The 24,269-nt window shown below is 47.6% G+C and overlaps 6 protein-coding genes across 6 annotated transcripts; 4 read left to right on the top strand and 2 right to left on the bottom strand.

The window, feature by feature from the left end:
* Nucleotides 1-69: 69 nt before the first annotated feature.
* Nucleotides 70-453, bottom strand: EV420DRAFT_1264813 (uncharacterized protein; the record flags this gene model as incomplete). The annotated part of the gene is made up of 3 exons (XM_060467245.1): nt 70-188; nt 243-314; nt 366-453. 3 exons carry the CDS (start codon nt 451-453, stop codon nt 70-72), a joined length of 279 nt encoding a protein of 92 aa, XP_060334675.1.
* Nucleotides 454-688: 235 nt separating this feature from the next.
* EV420DRAFT_1160726 (armadillo-type protein) lies at nt 689-4,450 on the top strand. The gene is made up of 15 exons (XM_060466143.1): nt 689-984; nt 1,056-1,114; nt 1,189-1,293; nt 1,360-1,638; nt 1,688-1,840; nt 1,890-2,039; nt 2,091-2,201; nt 2,250-2,893; nt 2,942-3,086; nt 3,137-3,208; nt 3,261-3,402; nt 3,452-3,786; nt 3,841-3,937; nt 3,987-4,225; nt 4,277-4,450. The coding sequence occupies exons 1-15, from the start codon at nt 945-947 to the stop codon at nt 4,298-4,300; spliced, it is 2,595 nt and encodes an 864-aa protein (XP_060334674.1). The 5' UTR covers nt 689-944; the 3' UTR covers nt 4,301-4,450.
* Nucleotides 4,451-5,586: 1,136 nt separating this feature from the next.
* EV420DRAFT_1523263 (Pyruvate/Phosphoenolpyruvate kinase-like domain-containing protein) lies at nt 5,587-7,046 on the top strand. Its single transcript, XM_060472289.1, is given in 10 exon segments — nt 5,587-5,747; nt 5,805-5,866; nt 5,920-5,937; nt 5,986-6,077; nt 6,132-6,185; nt 6,235-6,290; nt 6,306-6,309; nt 6,406-6,555; nt 6,606-6,726; nt 6,782-7,046. 10 exon segments carry the CDS (start codon nt 5,671-5,673, stop codon nt 6,943-6,945), a joined length of 798 nt encoding a protein of 265 aa, XP_060334673.1. The 5' UTR covers nt 5,587-5,670; the 3' UTR covers nt 6,946-7,046.
* An 811-nt stretch (nt 7,047-7,857) lies between these two features.
* Nucleotides 7,858-9,101, top strand: EV420DRAFT_1476922 (uncharacterized protein; the record flags this gene model as incomplete). Its single annotated transcript, XM_060469370.1, has 4 exons — nt 7,858-7,907; nt 8,527-8,588; nt 8,701-8,792; nt 8,844-9,101. The coding sequence occupies 4 exons, from the start codon at nt 7,858-7,860 to the stop codon at nt 9,099-9,101; spliced, it is 462 nt and encodes a 153-aa protein (XP_060334672.1).
* Nucleotides 9,102-9,667: 566 nt separating this feature from the next.
* Nucleotides 9,668-12,420, top strand: EV420DRAFT_1160619 (uncharacterized protein). The gene is made up of 3 exons (XM_060466141.1): nt 9,668-10,620; nt 10,678-11,026; nt 11,078-12,420. Exons 1-3 carry the CDS (start codon nt 9,849-9,851, stop codon nt 12,108-12,110), a joined length of 2,154 nt encoding a protein of 717 aa, XP_060334671.1. The 5' UTR covers nt 9,668-9,848; the 3' UTR covers nt 12,111-12,420.
* Nucleotide 12,421: 1 nt separating this feature from the next.
* Nucleotides 12,422-14,302, bottom strand: EV420DRAFT_1160643 (uncharacterized protein). Its single transcript, XM_060466142.1, has 3 exons — nt 13,551-14,302; nt 13,153-13,498; nt 12,422-13,104 (listed from the first exon to the last, which is right to left on the bottom strand). The coding sequence occupies exons 1-3, from the start codon at nt 14,203-14,205 to the stop codon at nt 12,720-12,722; spliced, it is 1,386 nt and encodes a 461-aa protein (XP_060334670.1). The 5' UTR covers nt 14,206-14,302; the 3' UTR covers nt 12,422-12,719.
* Between the last annotated feature and the right edge of the window lie 9,967 nt (nt 14,303-24,269).

Here is a 24,269-nt window from a genome sequence, read left to right as displayed (position 1 = left end):
TCGAAATACTATCGTACATTGGAGGCGTAGACTTATCGTGAGTACAAAAGAAAGAGATACGCAAGGCTTCTACTCTGGTGCGAGGAAAGGGTTGGCGATTTCGTCAGAACCGTCAACAGGGCTGAGAAGGGTTATTGTCGGTCCGCGCAGGACGACCAATCCCAGAGAGCGCTTGTGTACTTCCGGCTCTGTACGACAAAATTAGCATACAGAAAAAGGGAACATGAATGTAGGGATATTACCTAGAATTTCTTCCTCGACTTCATCAAGCACGAGGTTCAGTAGTTGGTCATAGCCCTTGAGAATACCGGTGACTATCGAACTATGAGGGGGAGGTATAGGCTTATCGCAACAACGAAAATTACCTTCTCGACCACCAGTAAATTTGACTCTAATTCTCTCGTTGACGTACTTTGAAAGATCTAGGATAGCCTCGCGTTTTGGCTTGTCCATCAACAGGGAGCTCGTCGGTGGGCCCCGCCCTCTGGCGCTATTACCGGCACCGCGACCTCTCGGTGCCATGCCACGGCCCTAAGATCTGAGTTGACAACACAAGCAGCAAATCTGCCACAGAAAACTTACTCGGTCTGCCATTGAGACGCGCGCTTGAAAAAAGCTGTGCCACCCAACAGCACCACAATGAGCACGACGTGAGAGACAATAGGACCAAGACATACCGTTAACAAAGGTGGTCCAAGAGTAATAGAAGAAAAGAATACGCAGAGAACAAAGACGCTGTGGCTGTAAGCTGCAGGAGAAAATTCAAGTCCAGCTCGGTGGCAGCCACCCTTCTCTGTCCTTTTCCACCATCACCGCGCTCATCTTCCTTTCCTTTTAACCCTTTCTCTCGACGTCTTTGGCGCCATTGCTCCCTTGTATTTCTGCCTTTTCTGCTTTGCCAGCTGCTTGATACATTTCGGGAACCGTTATCGTATCCTCCAGTCATGAACGCAACCGACCTCCTTGCCAATACCTTGTCCGCAGGTCCGTCCTCATCCTTTTGCGCGTCTCGTCTTTTTCTCAGTATTATCCGTGCTCTTTTCTCTCCCATAAAGACTCGAATACGCGTCAAGATGCCACGCAACAGCTCGAGAATGCCTCGCGGGAAAACTACGCACGTCCTCATTTCCCTGTCCTCACTGATCAGCTCTTCTTACCTTTTCCTCCTTTTTTTTCTTCGCGATGTAGCCTCAATATATGCTCATGCTTTCCGCTGTCCTTTTGGAGGACTCGACGCCCCTGCATGTTCGTAATGCTGCCGGCCTTGCTCTGAAAAATGCGTTGACGGCACGGGTACGTGGCTTGTCTTTGATATCTCCCATTTTCGAGCTCGGGTTCTCATTTTCTTATCTTTGACAGGAATCATCGCGGCAAACTGAGTATTCAAACCGATGGTTGAGCCTTGACCCCGACACGAAGGCCAAGATCAAGCAAGATGCCTTAATGACCCTGGCCTCACCCAACCTCAAAGCCGGCCAGTTCGCATCTCAAGTTGTCGCTGCCATCGCTGCCGTAGAACTACCACAGGATCAATGGAAGGACCTCATCGAGATACTTCTGGGTTTCGTTAACAATCAGCCCAACACCAACCTGAAAATTGCCACCCTTCAGACTATCGGGTTTATCTGCGAAACAATAGTATGTGGTTGTTGATAGGCCTTCGACATTACATTGACCATTTGTCCAGAAACCCGAAATTCTCAGCTTGCGTGCGAACGAGATCCTGACTGCCGTTATCCATGGAGCACGAAAGGAGGAGCCATCAACTGATGTGCAGCTTGCGGCCATCCACGCTCTCTACAATTCTCTTGAGTTTGTCCGGGATAACTTTGAGAGAGACGTGAGTCTGTGATGCTTCAGCAGAAAGACTTTTGCTAACGGCTTTGTAGGGGGAAAGAAACTACATAATGCAGGTCGTCTGTGAAGCCACTCAAAGTTCTTCTGTTTCTGTCCAAGTTGGAGCTTTTGAGTGCCTGGTGAGGATTATGAGTTTATATTACGAAAAAATGGGCTTCTACATGGAGCAAGCCCTGTTCGGTGTACGTATTTCTCTTCACGTCTCTTTGATGGCTGGCTGATAACACCTGTAGCTGACTGTTGTTGGCATGAAACATTCGGATGAGCGAGTTGCATTGCAAGCCGTTGAGTTCTGGTCTACTGTGTGTGAAGAGGAAGTAGAACTCGCTCTTGAAGCCCAAGAGGTGCGTGCAGTTCTATCTGCTCATTAATCACGACTGATTAGAAAATAGGCCATAGATTATGGCGAGCAGCCTGAGCGAGAATCAAGGCACTTTGCAAAAATTGCTCTGCCCGAAATCGTTCCCGTTCTTTTGATGCTACTAACCAAGCAAGAAGAAGATGCGGATGAAGATGAGTGGAATGTCTCCATGGCGGCGGGAACGTGTATGTCTTTGCTTGCCGGAGCAGTCCAAGATGCGATTGTCACGGCTGTACTACCGTTCATCGAAGGCAACATCACATCTGAAGATTGGCATCGCAGGGAGGCCGCTGTGATGGCCTTTGGTTCTGTTCTCGAGGGCCCTGATCCATCTGTTCTCACACCACTCGCCGAGCAGGCCCTTCCGACCCTTATCAGCATGATGGCAGACGCCAACACACATGTAAAGGACACGACGGCGTGGACCCTGGGTCGCATTTGCGATCTTCTCATTGTCGTGATCAAGCCAGACATGCAGCTTCACCCGCTGATCTCGGCTTTGGTTTCAGGCCTTCAAGACAGTCCGCGTATTGTCACCAACTGCGCTTGGGCTTTAATGAATCTAGCGGATCAACTTGCGGTGTACTACGAGGACGATGCGGAGCCGGCGCAATCAGGACCTTTATCGCCTTACTATGAAGGCGTTGTACAAGCACTATTGCGCGTGACAGAAAGGTGGGCATCCATCACTGATATAAGACTTCGACTGACGACATTGTCTAGTGCTTCTAATGAAGCCAACTATCGTACCGCGGCGTATGAGGCGATGACATCGTATCTTACACACGCCACTCCCGATGCTATCACTGTCGTTCAAAATACGGTTGTGACGATATTGCAAAGAATGGAACATCTTCTTAGTCTTCACGTATTTTTTAGCCCATTTGCGCCGTCTTCTTGCGCTAAATTTTTGTGCAGAACCAAATCGTTGGTGTGGACGACAGCAATAACTGGAACGAGCTCCAGAGCAACCTGTGCTCCGTTGCCATTGTACGTACATATTTCATCTTACGTAGCATTCGCCGGTTTAATTTCCTTTCAGTGCGTCATTCGCAAGCTGAACAACGGGATACAGCCCCTGGCGGACCGCATTATGACCCTCATTCTGCAGCTAATACAAGCCGCCGGAAAGACTTCAACAGTCTTGGAGGATGCCTTCCTTGTTGTGGGGGCTCTTGCTTCTGGTAAGTAAATTGACGTTGCACATCTATCGCCCCTTGACACACCCACTAGCTCTCGAAACTGCTTTCGCGCCGTACATCGGCGCCTTCCTTCCTTATCTCTATCCTGCACTCAAAGCCCATGAAGATACACAGTTATGCACCGTTGCTGTTGGTATCATCGGTGATATTTCACGCGCATTGGGAGACCAAAGCGCTCAGTATGCTAACCCATTCATGACTGTGCTACTCGAGAACCTTCAAAGCGACGTTCTCAACCGTAATGTCAAGATCACGATCTTGTCTTGCTTCGGCGATATTGCGCTCGCCATTGGTGGGGGCTTTGAGCCGTATCTCGATACGACAATGAATGTTTTGAAGCAGGCTGGTGCTGTGGAAATCAATCCGGTGAGTCTCTGGATGCTGTGTTGTATATGGCATTCTAAGGCGACTATTTTCTAGCTCGACTATGATCTATTAGATTATGTTGGACAATTGCGCGAAGGGATTCTGGAGGCCTACACTGGCATCGTCACGGGTCTCAAGAATACGCCCAAGGGTAATGTTGATTATCTCAGTCAGGACTGTTATACTCACGCTACTCTTAGTTCATATTCTTCTTCCGCACGCCCCCGCAATCCTCGAATTGATATATCGGTGCTTATCTGACGAGGACCGGACGGAACCTGTTATCAAGTTGTCATATGGCCTTCTCGGTGATCTTGCGGACTCTTTCCCGGGTGGGCAGTTAAAGCCACTGCTCTTGCAATCCTGGGTGGCCAGTGAGCTGCGAACTAGGCAGCGGATGAGCCCGGAGACCAAGAAAACTATGCGTTGGGCGCGAGAGGTAGGTCTCCTGTTTTTGCCTTATCGCTCCTCCTTTGAACTTTTTTCATAGATGGTGAAGATCGCAACGCAATAGATGGTGGCTCCTACTTCTTTTGTTTCTTTTTTATTTTGATTCTGTCATTCCCTCCACGGTCCATTCCGTACTGCATGCAATCTACATCTCTCATTTTTCTACACGACGTACATCAGCCATCTCAAGGAGGCACATTTATGATCATTGCATGCATAGAAGGCAACTTTTGAGCCCACCAGTTACTCGTCGTTTCTCTTGTTGTGTTTTTCTGTTTTCTTTTTTGGTTCACGCTTGTTTTTTACACTTAGCAAATGATTGCCTGTATCCTTTACCATCCCCGCTTTCTACGAGTTTTAATTTTTACCCTCCATTGCCGACAGAATGTGCTTTAATCTTAGCATCAGAATCTTTTCCCCTTCTAAATTCCTCTTCCTCTACTTTACTCTGAAACTTTGGGCTTCGACCTGCGTTGCCGTTGATCTCATTAGGTACGCAGGCGCTCCGTTCCCTTACTTTTCTGTCTGGCTTCGGGGAATTTGGAACTAGATGCATCTCTAGTCATCGCTTGTTTCACTCAAAAGATGATACTTATGACGTACGACCTAGTAGCACGATCGTTGTTGATGATAAGTTAACGTTTATGTATATACCATACCATATCAATGATGTAGCCCGGACCCGTTTACTAGGGGATGCATCATCTTCGTGGCCAGGGTAGCCGTTGACGAAAACTCTCGCAATTGGAATCCGAAGGGATGGAGCAGAGCAGAGAAACGCGTGTTATGGCCTTCACAAACGAATATATTCTATTCTGGACAGCCAAGGAGTTACCAAAGGTTGAAATCATAACTACTATCTGGAAAGGAATCCAGGTGTAACAATTTTCCCATTAGATACATGGCGTTACATGTCCTGGACACATCAAAGACTACAGGCCTCCAAGAGAAGTTGTAAGAACCTTCCTTTGTGTAAGTACAGGTCAAAATAAAAAGGGCTGGTATGTAATCATTGTAGGACATCCGTACCACTGCAGCAGGGGCCAGACAGAAATATCTTGTGATCTCCAGATCGATACAAGCGTCGCGTCGACGGTCGTCACATAGAGTTGGGAGCTAGTCTCAGCTAGACCAGACAAAGACAGACTTGTTTATCATCGAACCAAGTACTAGAGAAAGCATTCAACTGAGAATTTAATCTGCATCGAAGGCCGTGGCTTTTATTGCTTAACTCGAGCATTCCTTGAGAATGTGAGATGTACGCTGAAGCAGGTAGTGAGTTGAGCGGATCGTGGGAGAGCACGGAAAGTCGGACCGGCTCTTACGGCCCGATCGTCCGGCAGTTGTTCCCGTACATGGTCTCATGGTACAGATGCTGCTTTCTCTTATAAACTGTGTGTTCGGTTAGGAGGTAAAAGGTTAACCTATCCTGCGATGCCTCTCAATATCCCTCTTCGCAAGAAATTATCGGCTGGCGAACCAGCGGCGGGCGCCTGGTTGACTCTTCCTAGGTGAGTTCTATTTCTCCGGAATGTCAGCGTCACTTGGTGCCGACTGCGTATTCACAGCACAGCCATTGCACGCACCATAGCCAGTACAAAGAACGTGTCCTGGGTCCTGATTGATGGAGGTATGTATCTTCCTACCATCTAAAGATATCGACTCAAGTCTGTAATAATACAGAACACGGGCTGATCAATGGTAAGAGTTCGTCATATTGGTGAAACGGATCTTGATAACAGATTTCAGAGGGCCATTTCTACGATCTCGCAAACGTTATCGCAGCCAGCGGCGCGTCGCCTCTGGTCCGCGTTCCAGCTGAAGAGGCTTGGTTGATTAAGGTGTGTGCTTGATTTTACTCATTGCTGGGGTTGATGATTTGATTGATTTATCAGCGTGCGCTTGATTCTGGTGCTCATGGGTTAATGGTTCCCATGGCAAATAGTGTTGTACGTGTTTCTTCGAAAGGAAAGGACCCATTAATTGAATACCTCTCAGGAAATAGTTCGCAAGGTGGTTCAAGCAACCAAGTATCCTCCTCATGGCATTCGTGGTATGTCCGGGACATTTTATTTGACACTACTCCCCGTTAATCCTCGCTTTATCCGCAGGTTATGGTATTCGATTTTCTCTGACTTAACAAAGAGAAATGGCTGAACTGCGTGCAAAGGACCCATGTTTACACACGCAACCGGCCAACTAGGTGGATCTTACAAGGAAAGCGCGAATGAGGAACTTCTTATTGCTGTCCAGATTGAACATCCCAATGCCGTGAAGGAGGTTGAAGACATCGTCAAAGAAGATATCGACATTGCGTTTGTAGGTACAGCCACCATCCCACTGGGTGTATGTTACTCAATTGAGAGCAGATTGGTCCGTTTGACTTGGCTGTGTCCATGGGTGTCGAATTTGGTGGTGTGGAACATGAAGCTGCCATCTCAAAGATCCTTGATGCGTGCAAGACGGCGGGGAAAGCCGCTGCTATTTTCTGTGAGCCTCCTCATTTTCTAATACTTAGGGACTTGAAAACGATCTTCCCGTATAGGCTTAACCGGAGAGCAGGCCGCGAAACGTTTCACACAAGGCTTCGACATGGTCAGCGTCACGACTGATATAGACACGCTCACAGACGGATTTGCTGCTGCATTGCATGCTGCCACAGAACGGAACAAAGCCTTCGCAATGACTGGTTCTGGATATAGCTTATAGAGGAGGTACTTGGACTCAACTCAATTTACTAGTGACAAGAAAGCGGCATGGCCCGTGTGTCATAATAGCTGGAAATGATATTCGCCTTCGTTTATGAGTAACAACCAGGCTTCCGGACCGAGAACGCTAATAAATAAATAGCCGTCAATGTTAGCACGCTATCATTTCGCTTTCTCAACGGATCCGATACGACGTCCGGTTCTCCAGCGTTTTTCCAGGCTATCTGGTGCGACCAAAAATATCCCTACCTGCAGGACGCGTCCCGATGTAGCTACGGTCTTCCTTCAACAGGGCGTGATCTCTGTCCTGATAACGGATTTTAAAGGTGTGGCAAAGCCCGTTCTTAACCCCGCGTGATGTCTCGTAGACTCCACGACTTAAACCCCTCGAATTTATCATCCAGACACCGTGCGTCATCTCACAAGTAGCATCTCCAATCAAAGATCACATCGCCTGGTAAAACAAAACCCTTGGTGTATGGCAATATTTCATGAAGCCGTTCTCATTAAATAATAGTTGGGTAGGAGGATTTCGTTCTCCTTTCTTACTGATGAAAGACGTAATAGCCGAAACCGAGGGTTCATATTTTCTGAACACATCTCTGAAATCGCATGACAGAATGATTCCGAACGGTATTCACCAACTGCGCAAGGTGCTTATCAGTTTGTAAACCATCGCGATGAATCCTCAAGGCGGAATGAAGGTCTCCTCAGTTTTGCTCATTTAAAAAGGCTTGTTGACCAACCACCCTATGACCATCTTCGAGGTTTGGAGGGAGAAATTTTAGCCAATATTGATACCGTCACAGTCGACGTTGGCAACAAGTGTTGCAGTCCCAGGGTCGGGACCCCTAGAGTGCTCTAGTCGACACCTCCGTGAGCTCATCGTCGAGTACCTGCAGTCTTAATCTACATGCTCCGCAGGAGACCCTTTTTTATCCTCTTGCAGATCCTATTTTTCAGGTGAGATTACGACTCGAGAGCTTCACATTTATTGTGAGGTAGTGCCGTTTATCCGTTTCCTCAAATCAGCCTATATTATACATCTCATCGTTAGACCCCCCGGAAACTTGACGATAGATCCTGCCGTGGCTCGATACGGGCAATTGGACCACTGATGCCTGGAACAAGCTCTTGCTTTTCTGTCTGCCATCGGGAACTTAATAGCGCAATTATAATAGACTTCGGGCAACTGTCGGCACAAATGGGATTTATATGTTTCTTCTAGTCGGCATCCCGGCAAGCTTTCCACTCTTCAATGCCGAATGTCTTCGGGTATCAATATGTTATAAATTGAATCTAAAACCTAAAATTTGGACATACTTGGTCCTCAAATGGTGCACTTTGTCACGGTAACCCAACAACAATACTTGATATGACTTTCTGACTTTTGCGGACCCCGACCCCCTTATGAACCGCGCGCTCCAAAAAGTTAACCTGTCCTGAAAAGCCTCTCACCATTCTCCTCTGCAAGAAAATCTGGACTGACACATCAGCGGCAGGTGCCTGGTTGACAATTCCTAGGTGCGTTCTATCTCTCCGGAAGTGTCAGTGTAACTTGGTGCCGACTGCGTATTCACAGCACGGCTATCGCACGCAACATAGCCAGTACAAAGAATGTATCCTGGGTCCTGATCGATGGAGGTATGTATCTCCCCACCATCCGAAGATATCGACTCAAGTCTGTAATGATACAGAACAAGGGCTGATCAATGGTAAGAGTTCGTCATATTGGTGAAACGGATCTCGATTCCAGAGGGCCATTTCTACGATTTTGCAAATGTTATCGCAGCTAGCGGGGTGTCGCCTCTGGTCCATGTTCCAGCTGAAGAGGTTTGGTTGATCAAGGTGTGTGCTTGATTTAGCTCGGTACTGGAATTGGTTCGATTAATACACCAGTGTGCGCTTGATTCTGGTGCTCACTGTGGGTCAATGGTTCCCATGGCAAATAGCACTGCGTGTTTCTTCAAAGTGAATGGGATCCATGATTTAATACCTCAGGGCATCGTTTGGAAAGTGGTTCAAGCAACCAAGTATCCTCTTCCTGGTTTTCGCGATATATATCTTTCGCCTTTGATTCAACACTATAACCCGCCAATGGTCGCTTTATCTGCGGATACCCAATTTTCCCTCTTTATACTCGACAAAGAGAAATAGCTGAACCACTCAATCAGGCCCATGTTCACAAACGCAACCTGCCAACTAGGTGAATCCTAAAAGGAATGTGCAGTTTTCTTGGAGCACCCCACGCAGTGAAAGAAATTGAAGACATCATCAAAGAGAATATTGATATCGCATATGTAGGTAAGGCCACCATCTCAGGAGTATATTACTGAGCGAGAAGTAGATTGGTCCATTTGACTTGATTGTGTCTAAAGGCATTAAATTTGGTCGCGTAGACGGTAGTATCTCCGAGATCCTTGCGCAAAAAGGTGGAGAAAGCCTCTGCTATCCTCTGCATGTCTCTATTTCTTCTGGCATGGACTCGAGAGACACTTCCCCATCCACAGAGAGTATGAGGTCATTACGAGCAGCGATATAATGGAAGCCGAGAGCACTGGCGACATGACCATAACCGATGAGCAAGAAGAGCATGCCGACCCAGCCAGAGTCAGCTATCAGTGCAAAGCGCGTTATTGAAGAGAACTTCGTTGAGGACAAGGAGAAGAAAAACCAGCAGGTGCAAGACTGGTAAACTTCCCACTGAAGTATCCCTGGGCCACCGACCGACCCAATGTCCCGGTATCTCTAGCCGGAAGCGCCTTGGTCTGGATTCTTAAGCAGACGCATCTGCCCTCGCTCAACTAGCGGTCAAAAACCTACAGGGAGACGAGCAGAGCTTACATCTAGTGCTTAAGCACTCGTGTCGTTGCTGTAGGAAAGGATCTGACACCGTTCAGACTCATGGTCGAACTCGGATTCCGGGCTTCAGGCTCCGGCCCCATCCTCCAGATATGGCCGATGGCTGGTGAGCGTACAATAGCTCTTCACCTCCACAATCTCACACCGCCCAAAATGCCAATTTCCCGGCATCTCCCTACATCGACCGTCAATGAGATTGTCCGCGACTTGGGCATAACTCTTCCCCCATACGGCCCAGCCTTGTTGGCTGAGAAAATGTTGTGGGATCTGGAGTACAACAACGTCTACGAGGACATCTGGCGCGGACAGCAGCTTCCGTTCATCAAGGAATCTGTTAAGCGGGATGACCCACTGAACCGCGTCAATGTCCGAGTCCCAGAAAAGACCTGGGTTTTCAGTGACATGCCTTCTGTCATGGAGGAGATCTTGAGGATAGTGAAGGTCCGCCCCTTCATTCGAAGGGAATATGAGGTTGCTCTGTCCGATATCTTGGGGGCCATGGAAACAGGTAGTATGGCCATACCCGTTCGAGTTGAGAAGGGTGAAGAGAGTAAGGCGGAGAAGGAAGAGCGAGACGAAGAAGAGGAAGATGGCGGGGGGCCGAGCGGAGGAGTGGAGGGGGAGGTGGAGGAAGGGCAAGATGGAGAAGGGCCAGAGGGGGAGAAGGAAGAGCAAGATGATGAAGAGCGTGATGAAGAAGGGCACATGGACGAAGCTGACGCCTCACTGGAACAGTATGTTAATCCATTTCATGGGAAGGAGGACTTGGAGTCACGGCTGGCGGGTTTCATGATCCTCGGTCACCCTGGCATAGGTAAGGAACCCCACGATGTTCTTGGACCAGTGTTAATGTTGACGGATGGTACTACAGGGAAAACTATTTTTCTCTACTACATCCTTCTTTTACGCTTACAAGCAAAGCAACCAACGATATTGGTCACACGACCTAATTCGGTCACCCTCTTCCTCGAGCAGGGCGTGTTTTCTGTGGCGATCGAGCATTTCACCATTATCTCCAAACTTATCCCGGCCTCTGCATGGTGTCTAGTGGACTCTAGTGACGAGTTAAAAGCCCCCCCCCCCTTTTCTATCATCCAGTCTTCATTCTTCATTGTCCAAGTGACATCTGCAAGATATAGTCGCATTGCCTGGAGGAAGAGGACAATGGATGTTCACCAATACTACATGAAGCCGTTTACGTTATCTGAACTCATAGTCGGGTATGAGAATTTCATTCCGTTTTTCTTACTCATTAAAAACGGGATATATAGACGGAATCGAAAACTCAGACCCTCTGACTCTATTACTGAATCCATGTTGCAAGCTTATTACAAGGATTATACACCATCCGCACGGACGGCATATCAGTATGCCAACCATCCCGGCCATTATTATACAATGGTCAAGGAAATCGTCCGTCAAATGAGTTTTGATTGCCTGAAAAAGCTTGTTGACGGTTTCAGTGACGTGGATATTTTGGATGAGAACACATCCCACAACATTGTTACCATCACAGTCGCCGTTGGAGGTGAACGGAGCGAACCCAGAGTGGAGATCCCTAGTCGTCACCTTGGCACACTTCTCGTTAAACACCTTATGGTGTCTGCTGTCCGCTCTGCAGCATCATTGTATTATATGTTTACACAGATCCCATTCCTCCGGTCAGCAGGGGGGTATGTTCTCGATATTGCTATGCATGAAGTTCTCCTCCATCGCTCCCATTGGCGGGTCAAAGTACTCACCGCGAAGCCACCGACTGGACAACGAAGAAACTGGCACTGGACGCTAGATGCAGGTGCTTCCTCTGGTACACTTTGTTTTCCGCGGAGCGGTGGTGTGGATTTCATGGATAGGGATGCAACTGAGGAAGAACAAGCGGAGATATCAGGGCTCACACTGAGATACCTCCCAAAGCGAGGGGATGCGGCCCGTGAATTGGTCGATGCCAGTCCATCATACTATTTCCGTCCCTTGGACCCCAACGAGGCGACCTTCGACGCTGTGATATTCCTAAAGGAAAAGAAAAGGGCCGTGGTGTTTCAAGCAACCGTCAGCAAGAAGCACACAGCAAGTGCTCGAGGCTTCGAATATCTCAAGGGTGTGGGGGTTGAGGAGTTGTGGTACATTACAGTCGTGCCTCCTGGTACGAGTACCACTATCCCGGTGGCAAAGAAATGGAAGGAAAAGACAACGAAGGTGTTACAGCTGGAAATATCCGACCGTGATATTGCTGAATTGGGGTTGGATAAACCTAAATCTAGTGAGCAGTCTGGGTCGGGTTCGGGTCAGAAAACGCTGACCTGACCCGTATAAACCCGGTATCTGTGACATCACCGGGGGTAACTGCCGGGTCACCCGACCCGGAATAGGTAGATTATATTTTTGGTCGACTCCGCTAATACAAGCTCAGGTAAACAATTTAAAGTGTAGCAGTAGTATGGTTACATAATGTCTGGAACCATTCCGAACTTGTTTTTCTCATTTTTAGACGAACTGTCGCGAGAGGGCCGAGTGCTTCCATTTCTTTGCTGTGGAAAGATGTGTCCGATTCCGAGTTTTATATGTAAATACAGGTATACGAATGCGAGTTGGTGTCAAACTGACCGAAAAACATTAACTCATGAAAAGAAGACTAAATCTCCAGTATCCATTCTAATTATACCTTAGTGCTCAGGATGCCTGCCGTACTTGCAGCGGCCTACATCGGCTAAGTATCCTACTCTTTTGATTTTATGCGACCGCATGCTTATTCACCAATTAGACACATCGAGCGCTCCGGTAAAAATGAATCTTTACTACATATGAATCAAAAAAGGCACACTGCCTCTACTGCCTCTACTCGAAGCACTGAGGCCCAGTTCAAGCCACGCCAAGATCTTCCATAGCCAGCAGCTCCTGCAACTTGAAGCCGAGCTAGCAGCATTCCAAGGTGGTAGCTCCAACAGTTGCGGGGTGTGCAGGTGAAGGTTGCAGCTGTTCGGTCATGAGTTGACTGAGATAATAGCTAGGGACGTCGACTTTGGGAACGCTTCGCTGTCCCCCAGCTTCGGCTGTGATAGTAAGTATATGATATAAGATTTGTTCACCACAAGAGTTGACATCAGTAAGGAGCTCCCCAACCAACATTTTCAGACGATCAATAGTCAATCGACCAACGAGACATCGCACGAATGTTGCATATTTCTCGAGGTTGCCTGCATGTTGATAGGCAAAGCGAGCTGAGGGCGTATATCGATGGTAATATTCTTGTAGTGACTTTTCTGAAAGGGTTTGACTGACGTCGAGACTTCGATTTCGCCTAACATGCTAGCTCAGAAACGTAAAAAGGGGGACGAAGTTCTCATACCCTATTATGAGCTCTGATAGGGAGAACGGTTTCATGATGTACTTGTGGACACCTAAAACCTTGTTCTGCCATTCAAGGTGTTTTCTTTTCGGTGCTGTTGCTTGCAAGACAAAAAAGGGCGTGTTATAGATCGCCGCAGGAACAGTTTTCAGACTCTCGCTGGTGTCCACGAGACACCACGCAGTGGCGGGAATGACTTGTATCACGTCCTCAAAATCTGCCATGGATATGGAAAAAACACCACGCCGTAGGAATACCGTGACCTTCTCGGGATGAGTGACCAAGATTGTCGGCTTGGACGCTTGCAATCGCAAGAGAAGGACGTAATAGAGGAAAATCGACTTTCCTAAATTCGAGAGTCAGTCAAGTTCAAATCAGAGTGGGGGATACTACTTTACCGATTCCAGGATGGCCCGTGATGATGAAACCTTTGACTTTCGGTGCCGACTCTTTGTACTCCAGAAATGGGTTGGGATACTTCGCTGGGACTTCGTCGCTGGGGCAGTCAATAGTCATGATTTCATCTCCAACATCGGAAGATGTTCTGGTGTCTTGCAGGTGCTGCTTTTTCTTTTCTCTGTCATCCACATCTGGCCCTTCCTCACGAAAGCGTTTTGCACGGAGGTCTACCGATGTCCTGTCGGCGTGTTCTTCTTCGCCAAAACCTTCTTCCGACTGATCTTCGTCACCTACAGTTATATTCTCATTACCCGACCTTACGGCCTGAATAATGTTGGAGAGTGCCCGTGTGTACTCCTTGCGGATAAAGGGGCGAGTCCGTAATCGCTGAAAAATACGTTCGCGGGTATTTAGAGAGGGACGGAAAGCCCAAGTTATTTTCGGGACTTTTACGTTGATACGATTGTCTTCGTCTCGCAGAACCTCTTCCTCGACGAACAATTGCTTGCAGCCCCAAATCTCCGGGTATAGGTATTGATAGGCTAGACTCCGGTGCATGATTGAAGCGAGCCAGTCCAGACTTTCTCCATATTGCCCAAAATCATTATCGAAGGCGGCTGCTTGCACAGAGAGGAAGTGATTTGAATACGACATTGAGCAAAGATAGTACTTGAACGGGTGGGCCGCTCAACGGCACGGGTACGAGTCCGATGTCCAATTGCGGCTAATTCCGAAGCTTGTGAGAAAGTTGTTTATAAACGATAGCGGAGTTTCAATTATGCTCTTTCTGCTTTTTCGATGTTGTGTTACTGGGTGAACAAAAAAGTAGTCGCTCTAATGTTATAATCTATCTTTGTCTTTTTATATGTTCGTCCAACTCTGTGCTTTTGTATGGTAGTTCTCAGTCTCATGATGTTTGATTGAAGTTAGCAGTATTGATTGAAGTGTTTTGTATCCTTGTGCCCCTTGTGTGGAGCTCTTGGATGATTTTTTGCGAGTGAGAAGCACAAGAATTTTTATCTGTGTATTCTGTGCATATATGTTTGAGAACATGGATCTGACATATGTGTATACTGGTTGCAATTCGTTCGTCCAGGAAATTCAAGTTTAGTAAGTGCAAATGGCATTTGAACTCCATGAGGACAGATCTCGGACACAGGAATGGGTTAATATCTGTGTATTGGATTCAGCTTGGGTTTCCCAGGGCAAATAGTAACTCTATAAGTTCTTTATGGGTAGTAGACGATACACCACAAAAAGTGAGAAAAGTTTACCAAGAATTCTAAGTGGTTGTATCGTATATAAACCAATCTTATTATAGGTGTAGCTTATATAACTGTATGACCTGGCCAGATTATTATTTTGATTAATATATGTTTACAAGCCTAGGAGGAGCCGGTCATAAGTCAATGTAAGCTTAGCTAAATCATACATAGGCTTGCTTCTGTTAGCAACCCTTTCTAAGCAGATCACATATTGGTTGTACTATTCATTGATCTTGGCACTTCAAAAGTAATGGAAATTTACTGTCCATGAGGCTGGCCCTGTATAAGAGTACTCCCAGCAGGGGATGTGGTTCATGCTCACCTGAATGGTTGTTTTTCAAGCCAGAATGTGACCAGGCAGTCAGAAACTCAGTAAAGAGTGAACGAGCATGGACTTCAAAAAAGTTTGAAGGCTAATTCCAACTTAAATGGTAGGTCAGAGTCACAAGATATGACAGCCATGTCATCACTGAGCACACCGCCTCTTTCCTCTTACCATCATTGCCAAGTGACCATGCCTACACTATCATCATGCGAGCAGAATGCTACTCAACAGTACCGAAGGACTCTCATATCAAGATGAAGAATTATACGTGTGAGTGAGCAATAAGGTAACAAAGTCTAATACTACGACTATGATAATACTGAGCTCTCAAGGGTAGCAATAACGAAGGACTGACACCGAGAGGAACGACTTCGACAGTGATAAAGGAAAGAAAGGAGAGTTTTGTGGGTAGAGGCGACAAAAGAAGAGTTGAAGTGGCAACATGAAGAGGTAAATGTTCAGTATTTAGTGCATATATGCTGACTTCTTCTCCATCCAGTGGTGCTACCAGGCTGCATGCCGCTGACACCGTATGCCCGGTCAGTTCAGCCCTCTCCAAAACTCAGCTCTCTAATGAATTTCTTCAGGAACACTTGCCATCTCAAGGATATCCCAATCATGCACAGCGGCGGCACCCCAACGACGCTTTCCATATGGATATCACCCATCATACTTGTTGAGATTCAGCTCTCTCTAGTGGTCGATCATCTAAGTGCCTTCTTTTTCATGACTTTACACTGGGTCTTACTTATCTATGTTTTTGTATGGCATTCATGTCTTATGTTCCTTGTAATACATTGTGTTTGCTGTGCCATCTATCGATTTTGTAGTAAGCAGTCGTAACATGTTCGCAAACTGTCTTAAGCCTTCTTAACTCTTAGGTAGGTATACATCCACCACTTGACCTGGGGAAAGACTAGAAAGATGTTGAAATACCAAATGCGCCATGCTTCCAACGGCCACCCCTCCTTTTCGTAGTATATTTTCTAAATTTAGCATTAGTATATAAAGTAGGATACCTTGTAATCGAGCCCCTCATGCATTTGTGAGGGTTCCCTGCTAATCCTGGAGTCCTGCTTATCTGAGCTGAACAGCATACTCCAACACAAATGCATGGCATAACCCTTCAAGTTCTTGCTCTACTCACTCACCGCCGCCACCTGCTGCTTTACTGATAGCCCAATGTCGAGACTGTTGTGGCCTCTGAGACCTATGAGACCATCAGCCTAGCTATGAGAATGCTAAGGCTTACTGTTGACCCCCCTCATTTCATGAGACTCATTCCATCCATCCCCCTTCGCCATGTCTTCTGACGACTCTTCCATTCACTTTCCTAAGCTCAATGACTCAAACTATGCGACCTGGAGCATCATGATGGAAGCTGAGCTCATTCGGAAGGGCTTGTGGACTGGCATTATCAAGATCCTAGTTGATGAAGATGGGAAGACTGCTGATAAGGTTGAGAAAGAGTACCTGACGAAGAAGACCAAGTGGGCAGCCTCGAAGATGGCTGAAGCTCATGCAGAGATGATTTTGCAAGTTGATGGTGGTCAGCTGCTGCACATGATTGCGAGAGACCCGATGGAGGTTTGGGAGATGCTGAGGAGTGTCCACTGAGCCAGAGGATTTATGACTTTGCTGGCATTACACAGGAAGTTCTTGACGACGAAGAAATGGAGCAATCAGTTGATTCAGTCTTGGGTTGGAGAGATTCGTGGGCAGGCATTTGCCATGCAGATGTTGGGGATTGAAGTGAGTGATCAGGACGTGATCTTGGCACTTACTCTGGGCCTTCCTTCCTCTTATAACACCGTCATCATTCATTTCGATGCCACTCCCCCCAACCAGCTCACTATCGACCATGTTATCACCTGACTGCTGAATGATGAGACTCGCCAGTCTATAAACTGCCACCGTTCCACCCAGAATGCCACAGCCACTGATGAGGCCCTTTTTGTTACTCAACGTCGTTCCCGCCCTAATGCATCTGAGATCATTTGCTTTTTCTGTGACCAGAAGGGTCATTACAAGGATGCTTGTCCTGAGAAGAAGCTGTGGGAATCCCACAAGCAGGAGGTTGCTGGAATGGTTGAAGGTGCTGATTCAGATGAAGAAAGTTTGCTGCTTGAAGAAGACTGATTTTTCATGCACCCTTTTTTGATTTATTTTGATATCACCCGAGTTTTCTATGCTTCCCTTATATCCCTTTTAGACTGCTTAGCTTATGGGGGTGTCGTTCTTTCCACTGTTGCATGCCGATTTGTGGGGGTGTGTTGAAATACCAAATGCGCCACGCTTCCAACAGCCACCCCTCCTTTCCATAGTATATTTTCTAAATTTAGCATTAGTATATAAAGTAGGATACCTTGTAATCAAGCCCCTCGCATGTTTGCGAGGGTTCCCTGCTAATCCTGGAGTCCCGCTTATCTGAGCTGAACAGCGTACTCCAACAAAAGATTTGCATTTGATTGCATGGTTTATATGTAGTTATATTCTGGTATGTATTCCACTTATAATAAAATTGAGTTACATCACATATCTTTTTAATCCAAGTCAATGTTTAGATGGTTTATAAAGATTTCCTTCGATAAGAAAGCTATACGATGAATCATTTCTCATTACTACATGTTCGTAAATATTTTGCCTTTTCTGTGGTGTAGTAGATTTATAGTGCAAGTGATGTCCCATCTGGTTGGTCATCACGGTGGGTAACACTATAATATTGCATCTTTAATACACTTTCACTGAAGCATTTTTATTGTAGTACATCAACGAGATGTGTATGTGCTTATGCTTACTCTCTGGCTTCTTTCTTCTATGCTGGCTCTCACATGTTGCAGCCTTTAAATGCTGAATCAAATATGCTGATATTAATATTGTACTAAATGTAGTCTGTCAGGTATCAGTATTTCTCTGCATTCCATCAAATGATGAGTAACAAGGCTCTACAGTGGATTATTTGACAGTAAAATTTTGTTAGAGAGTCGAGTTAGAATTGTCAGACTTTTGTCAAATGAAGTTAGTGGCAATAATGTGTTATATATAATGTACATATACTTGACTTTCCATGATAGATATCATATTTTCTCTTAGAATCTATGGATCTGGTCTTTCTTGTGTTGACAGTGCTTGTGATGGCTATCATGTGGTACATGTGTCAGTGGCTGGGATTGCTTTGAACTGTAGTCAGTTTGTTTTTTTTTTGTATGTAAGGTTTGTGGTACTTGTTATTCATGAATCACTGCAGTTTATCGCAAGTTGGCAACCATCTGCTCTGCAAGATATGACAAGATTATGTCTGATTTTATTGAGTTCGTTATCCTCTATGCTGATAAAACTCACTCACCCGGAGTTAGAATACATCCTGTTGGAATGTCAAGTGTCACACATTGTTGACAACCAACTAATAATCGACTTAGATTGTACTAGGATCCCCACTCGCACTTCGGTGGTAGATACTCTAGCAAGTCAAAGGCGACGTCAAAGCGGACTGCGGGCATGTAGACACGAAGAATGGAGTTCGAGTTGGGTAGATTAAACCTTAGCCGAAGCTGGGGTTTAGGCCAGCTGAGGCTCTACTTAAATACAAGTGGATACGCTATTAATAGTACTGTGAGAAATGATCTGTAGGGATCGTATATGAGTAATCAAGCTGAGTAAAATGAAGAAAAATGAATAAACCATAACATTACCCCCTTCTTAAGACTCATTCGTCCCGAACGAGCTCTGAGAATCATCTGAGGCATCGTCCTCCGTTTCTGTACTGGTGACATACATCATACTGTCATCGTCTTGGTCTTCACTCTCGCTGGAGTCCCAGTTTTCGTGAATGCGTTGTAGGTTTTCCAAATCCATGTCCTCTTCTTCTATGATGGGCACTCCCTCAGCTTTGTCCGTGGTCACTTTGGGCCATTTGCCTTCGATAAACTCTTTTTCTAATTCTGGTTTAAACGTTCGTTGCCAGTATTCCGCAGCTTCCAAGGGGCTGGGAAATTTGTCGACGATCTGATCAATTTCCTCCGAATGGGCCACAGCCGAGCACTGCGAGGAGGGGACTGTAATGATGTCGGTTATGCAAGGGGTGTCGGGATCATGATACTGAATCGGTAGATTGCGGGGTATTTTGTTGTCGATCCCGACCGTCTTCCCTTTGTCATTGACTCTCCATATCATCTTCTGAATGCGGGCCTCGTAGTCATTGATGAGTTCCTCTGCATTTGCCATGTTCGAACGTTTTACCCAGGAGTTTTCCTCCACTGGGTATCCCTTCCACTTCACCAGGTATTCGGTTATCGTTCGTCGTGTTCATCCACGGCCAATGACTTTGTCTCGTTCTCCTACGATTTCCTCTATCTCATATTCCTCTTCTTCTTCAATTAATTCCGGCGGTGGCCTCTCAGGGCGTGGCTGATCAGGGAACTCGGGAGCATGATATGGAGTCAGGAGGGATTCATTGAACCGGTTATGAATTTTCCACCCCGCCGGAAGTTGGAGTTCGTAAGCAGAGGCACCCTTCTTTGCGAGGATAGTGAAGGGTCCTACATGTCGATCACCCAGCTTTTTCGCGGGTCAGGGAAGGTGTAGGTTGGTGGAATCCAACCACACCTTGTCGCCCATTTCGTACTCGATGGCTTTACCTTTGCTCTTGTCATACGCCCTCTTCATCGATTCCGCTGCCCGTTCCAGGGACTCCTTCACTTTTTCTTGAATCTCTCTGATCCCCTTTACTAACTTGGACACAGCCGGAATGGCCTCCGGTCGTTGGGAAGTCTTAATGACTTGCCCATCTCTTCCGAATACCACCTTGTAAGGGGAATACCCCATAGCTGAATGTTTTCGGTTGTTGTGAGTGAAGGCAGCCAGTGGTAGCCACTCGCTCCAGTTGTCTTGTCGATAACTGACGAACATCTTGAGATACTTTTCTATCTCTTGATTGACTCGTTCCATCTGTCTGTCCATCTGCGGGTGATAAGTGGTAGAGGGGTTCCCTTCGATCTGCAACAACTGGTAGAATTCCTTCATGAACTTTGAAACAAAAACGGTCCCCCTATCCGAGATGACCTTTTCGGGCATCACCCCGTAGGGTACGTAGATGTGATCCCTCAGGATTTTAGCAAAGCCCAGAGACGTGAGTTCTTTGGTGCACGCCACTGGGATGATCGTTTTGGAAAACCGGTTGACAATTACTAGGATGGAGTCGAATCCCTTAGAGTTAGGGAGTTTAGTAATCATGTCGACCGAAATGTGGGTCCATGGGCGGTCTGGCACCTTGTTTGGATGTAGTGGTGCCTTCTTGGGGCGTCGGTCTGTCTTGGTGCGCTGGCAGACCTCGCACCCTTTTACATATGCCTCCACATCTTGGCGCATGCGGGGCCACCAGTAGTCCCTGAGAACGAGCTCCTTGGTCTTTTCTATTCCAGGGTGTCCTGCTGTTACATGATCATGTCAGAGGGCTATGACTTTTCCTTGTAATCTTTGGTCCTTCGGAATGTAGATGCATCCATCATACCAGAGTAGGCCCTGGTCTCAGGAAACCCCCTTTTCGTGGTTGAGAGAGTCAGAGATTCCCCGATCCCATTTACAGGGATCGTGGGTGGCCAACCGGATCTCTTCGTGCAGCTCTTCCGTAGTCGGCATCGTGAGGGCTCTGAAATGCTCCGCCTTAAGGACGACTATGTCTTTGTTGTCCTCCCATCCCTGGTTGTGATCCACCCATCTGGATAGGAGGTCCGCTTTGCGATTCTGGGCCCCTGGCTTATGGTGTAAGGTGAATTGATATTCCACCAACTCAGTCACCCACCGAGCTTGTCGTCGGTTGAGTTTCTGAGGCTTGCGGAAATACTGGAGATTGGAGTGATCCGTCCAGATCTCGAAGTCTTCGCGTGTGCCCATAAGGTATTGGCGCCACTCCTCTAAGGCAATCATAATGGCAAGGAGCTCCTTATCGTAAATCTCGTAATTCCGCTCCATAGTGGACAAGGCCTTCGAGAGAAAGGCCACTGGTCGCCATTTCTCCTCTTGTAACTGGGAGAGTACTGCCCCGATCGCGCCTTTGCTTGAGTCGGCTTCTACCCAGAATCTTCCCTCATCCAACGGGATAGCCAGGACCACATCTTCACGAAATAGCTCCTTTAACCTTTCGAATGCTTTTTGTTGAGCTTCTCCCCACTTCCAGTCAACCTTCCCGGTAAGGGAAGTGAGGGGTTTGACATGCTTGCTATAGTCTCGGATGAAGCATCAATAAAAATTGCAGAAGCCCAGGAAGGACTGCAGTTCCTGCTTCTTGCAGGGGACCGGCCAGTCCAAGAGGCCCACGATTTTTATGGGATCCATGCGAATCTTTCCCTCACTGATGAGCACCCCTAAGTACTCGGTCTCCTCCACCTCGAATTCGCACTTCTCAGCTTTGAGGAAAAGCTTATTGTCCCGCAATATCTTCAGCACCTGTCGGACAATGCGCCGGTGGTCGGCTTTGGTTCGGGATGCAATGAGGATATCGTCCAAATACACGGATACATCTCCGGCCGCAATGAGGTCTTTAAAGATGTCGTTCATCATCCACTGGAAAGTGGCAGGGGAATTCGTGAGCCCAAAGAACATTACCAGTGGTTCATAGAGCCTGCGGTTAGTTCAGAAAGCCGCCTTCCACTCGTCTCCATATTTGATTCGGACATTATTGTACCCCCAACACACATCCAGCTTAGTGAAGTACTTGGCCTTTTTCAGTCGGTCCATAAGCTCTCCGATGAGAGGTAGCGGGTACCGGTTCTTGATGGTCATCTCATTGAGTTTACGGTAATCCTGCACGGGATGAAGTTTGCCGTCCTTCTTTTTAACAAAAAAGAACGGCGATGCCATGGGGGATTTAGAGGCTTGGATGCAACCTGTAGAGAGGTTCTCGTCGAGAAACCTGTCTAACTCCTCCTGCTCCGCCGGATTGAGAGGGTAGACTTTGCAGTCGAGGTTAGCATTGGCATTTGGGATCAGTTCGATAGCATGATCCCACGGCTTGCGGGGAGGAAGCTCATTGAAATTCTCCTTGTCAAACACGTCCTTGAAGTCTCGGTATTCCTCTGGTACTATCTCCTCGAAGGACCGGACAGTCTTTTTGGCATGGGCTTGCGCGGCTAATTCGTTTGCCTTGGTCCCCATGGCGCGCACATGGAAGGCTTCTTCGAAGTCTATCACCAAGATAGTGTCCCCTTCCTCATACTCGTCCCATCGTGAGGAGGGATCGGTGTCGGGGAGAGAGAACGGGATCTTTCGACACGTGCAACGGGCGAGGGTGACGGCCCCGGTATCCCAATTGATTAGCGGATTATGTCTCTGGAGCCAATCGTGTCCCAGGAATAGGGGGGTAGTGCCTAGGTCGACTACGGCTAGTTCGATTCTTTCCACATGGTCTCCGATCCGTAATCGTACCTCGGCGTACTCGGTAATGTCACCACCCTTATTTCGGGTCCCGTCGGCATTATAAACCGGAACGGGTCGGGCTGCTTTTTTGAGATTGAGAGCATGCTCCTGGACCCAGGCCCGGTCTATGGAACTGCCGGTGGCTCCACTATCTACCAACGCCTTTAGGGAGTGTGTCTCGTGGGTGTCAAGCGTTTCCAATTGCACTTTAATTGATACATTACGGCCTTTTCTTCCTCTTATGTACATGGGGGGCTTTTTGAGATCCTCCATCCACTCCCACTTATCTCTAGCTTCCCTGGTGGTCTCGGGCTGTTCTTTGAGCGCCTCCCATAGCTCGGTCATCACCTCTGCCGTTCTTCGGGGGTGTATCCATCAGTTAAGAGCAGCGAAGGCAGCCGACTCATGGGTAGCCAGTCGTAGCGCTCTACGGGTCCAGTGCGTCCCGAAGGGTTTGTAGTACGTATCCAGGACGGCCTTTCGAGCCTCAGACATCGAGTCCGGGCCAGGGGTCACAGGAGACTTCCCCTTAGGCGTAATGGTCGGAATGTCGGATCGTAGGTGGGCTTCTTTGTCTTCTACTTCCTCCAATGAAACTTGGGGTTTCTTGCTTCGAGGTGGCAGTTGGTCACCGGGCCGGTCGTAAAGGCCCCTCAGCGGCATTTGGTCACCTTCCGTCGAGTGGGTGGAGGAGGGCTCGCTGCCCTGGGTTCAGCCCCGGCCAAGGGCACTTGTGCGCGGCGTTGTAACCTCCACTGTTGGTCCGTACTTAGCCTCATTCCTAACGCCAGCGGTACTCTCAGAAACTCTAGGCAGACGCACACATATTGGCTCACCAAGGGGGTCGGCATCGTTTGCGGATGAGACCACTACTAAATGCAGATGGTCCCCTTGGTTCCCGGCCTCAGCTGCTTTTCCGCCACGGGCGGCAGGAACAACCTGACATACATCTTGACAGGGAGGCCCCACTGTCGGAGTTGTTGGCCGATTCTCCCTGCCGGGGCGACGACCACCATGTCTGGCGTCCATCTTGTCTTGACCTGAGGCGCTTGCTGGGTTCTCCAGAACCTTCCCCATGTGGTCAAGCGGGGGTGTCAGAGGTGGACCGGCCCCTAAGGGTTCATTGTCCGATGCAGACTGTGTCGAACGGCGGAAATCCCCTCCTACGCCATGGGCAGTTTGCGATTCTTCATCTTTAGTTTCTTTGACTGGTAATGCGGCGAAAAAGTTGGTATATTGTTCATAGGGAGTACCTACATACATAGTATAAGTCCGACTAAGAGTACATGTGTGCGTACCAGAAGAAACTAAGTCCTTGGCTGATGCCGTCGAATCGCTTATTTCAATGCTGGCTCGTCTTTTGACGACTTCTCCTCCTTGACCTCCTCGACCTTCATATCCTTTCCTAATTCTTCCTTTTCAGCTTCTGCGAGTAATTGGCGGAGACGCTGGACATTGGGTTTTTTACGAGGTGGGAGTTTAACGGGCAGCCACTTCGACTTGTCGGTTGGGCATTTATGATCCCGGCTCCACCCTGTATTCCCACACTTGAAACACCGCTTGTCGGAATGGAGCTTGTCGATCTCCATGGGCTGTCCCGTGCCACCATATGTGGTTCCTGTGGTGTCCTTCTTATTGCCGCTTGGACCCTGCCCCTTCGATTGGTTTTGGTTGCCTCGACCCGAACCACTTTGGTTCGAGGAGGTCTTACCGGT

The sequence above is a fragment of the Desarmillaria tabescens genome (genome assembly GCF_030435595.1).
Source record: "Desarmillaria tabescens strain CCBAS 213 chromosome Unknown EV420scaffold_8, whole genome shotgun sequence".
NCBI lineage: Eukaryota > Fungi > Basidiomycota > Agaricomycetes > Agaricales > Physalacriaceae > Desarmillaria > Desarmillaria tabescens.
The sequence above is the reverse complement of the archived record's forward strand: the minus strand, read 5'-3'. Positions and strand labels throughout refer to the sequence as shown.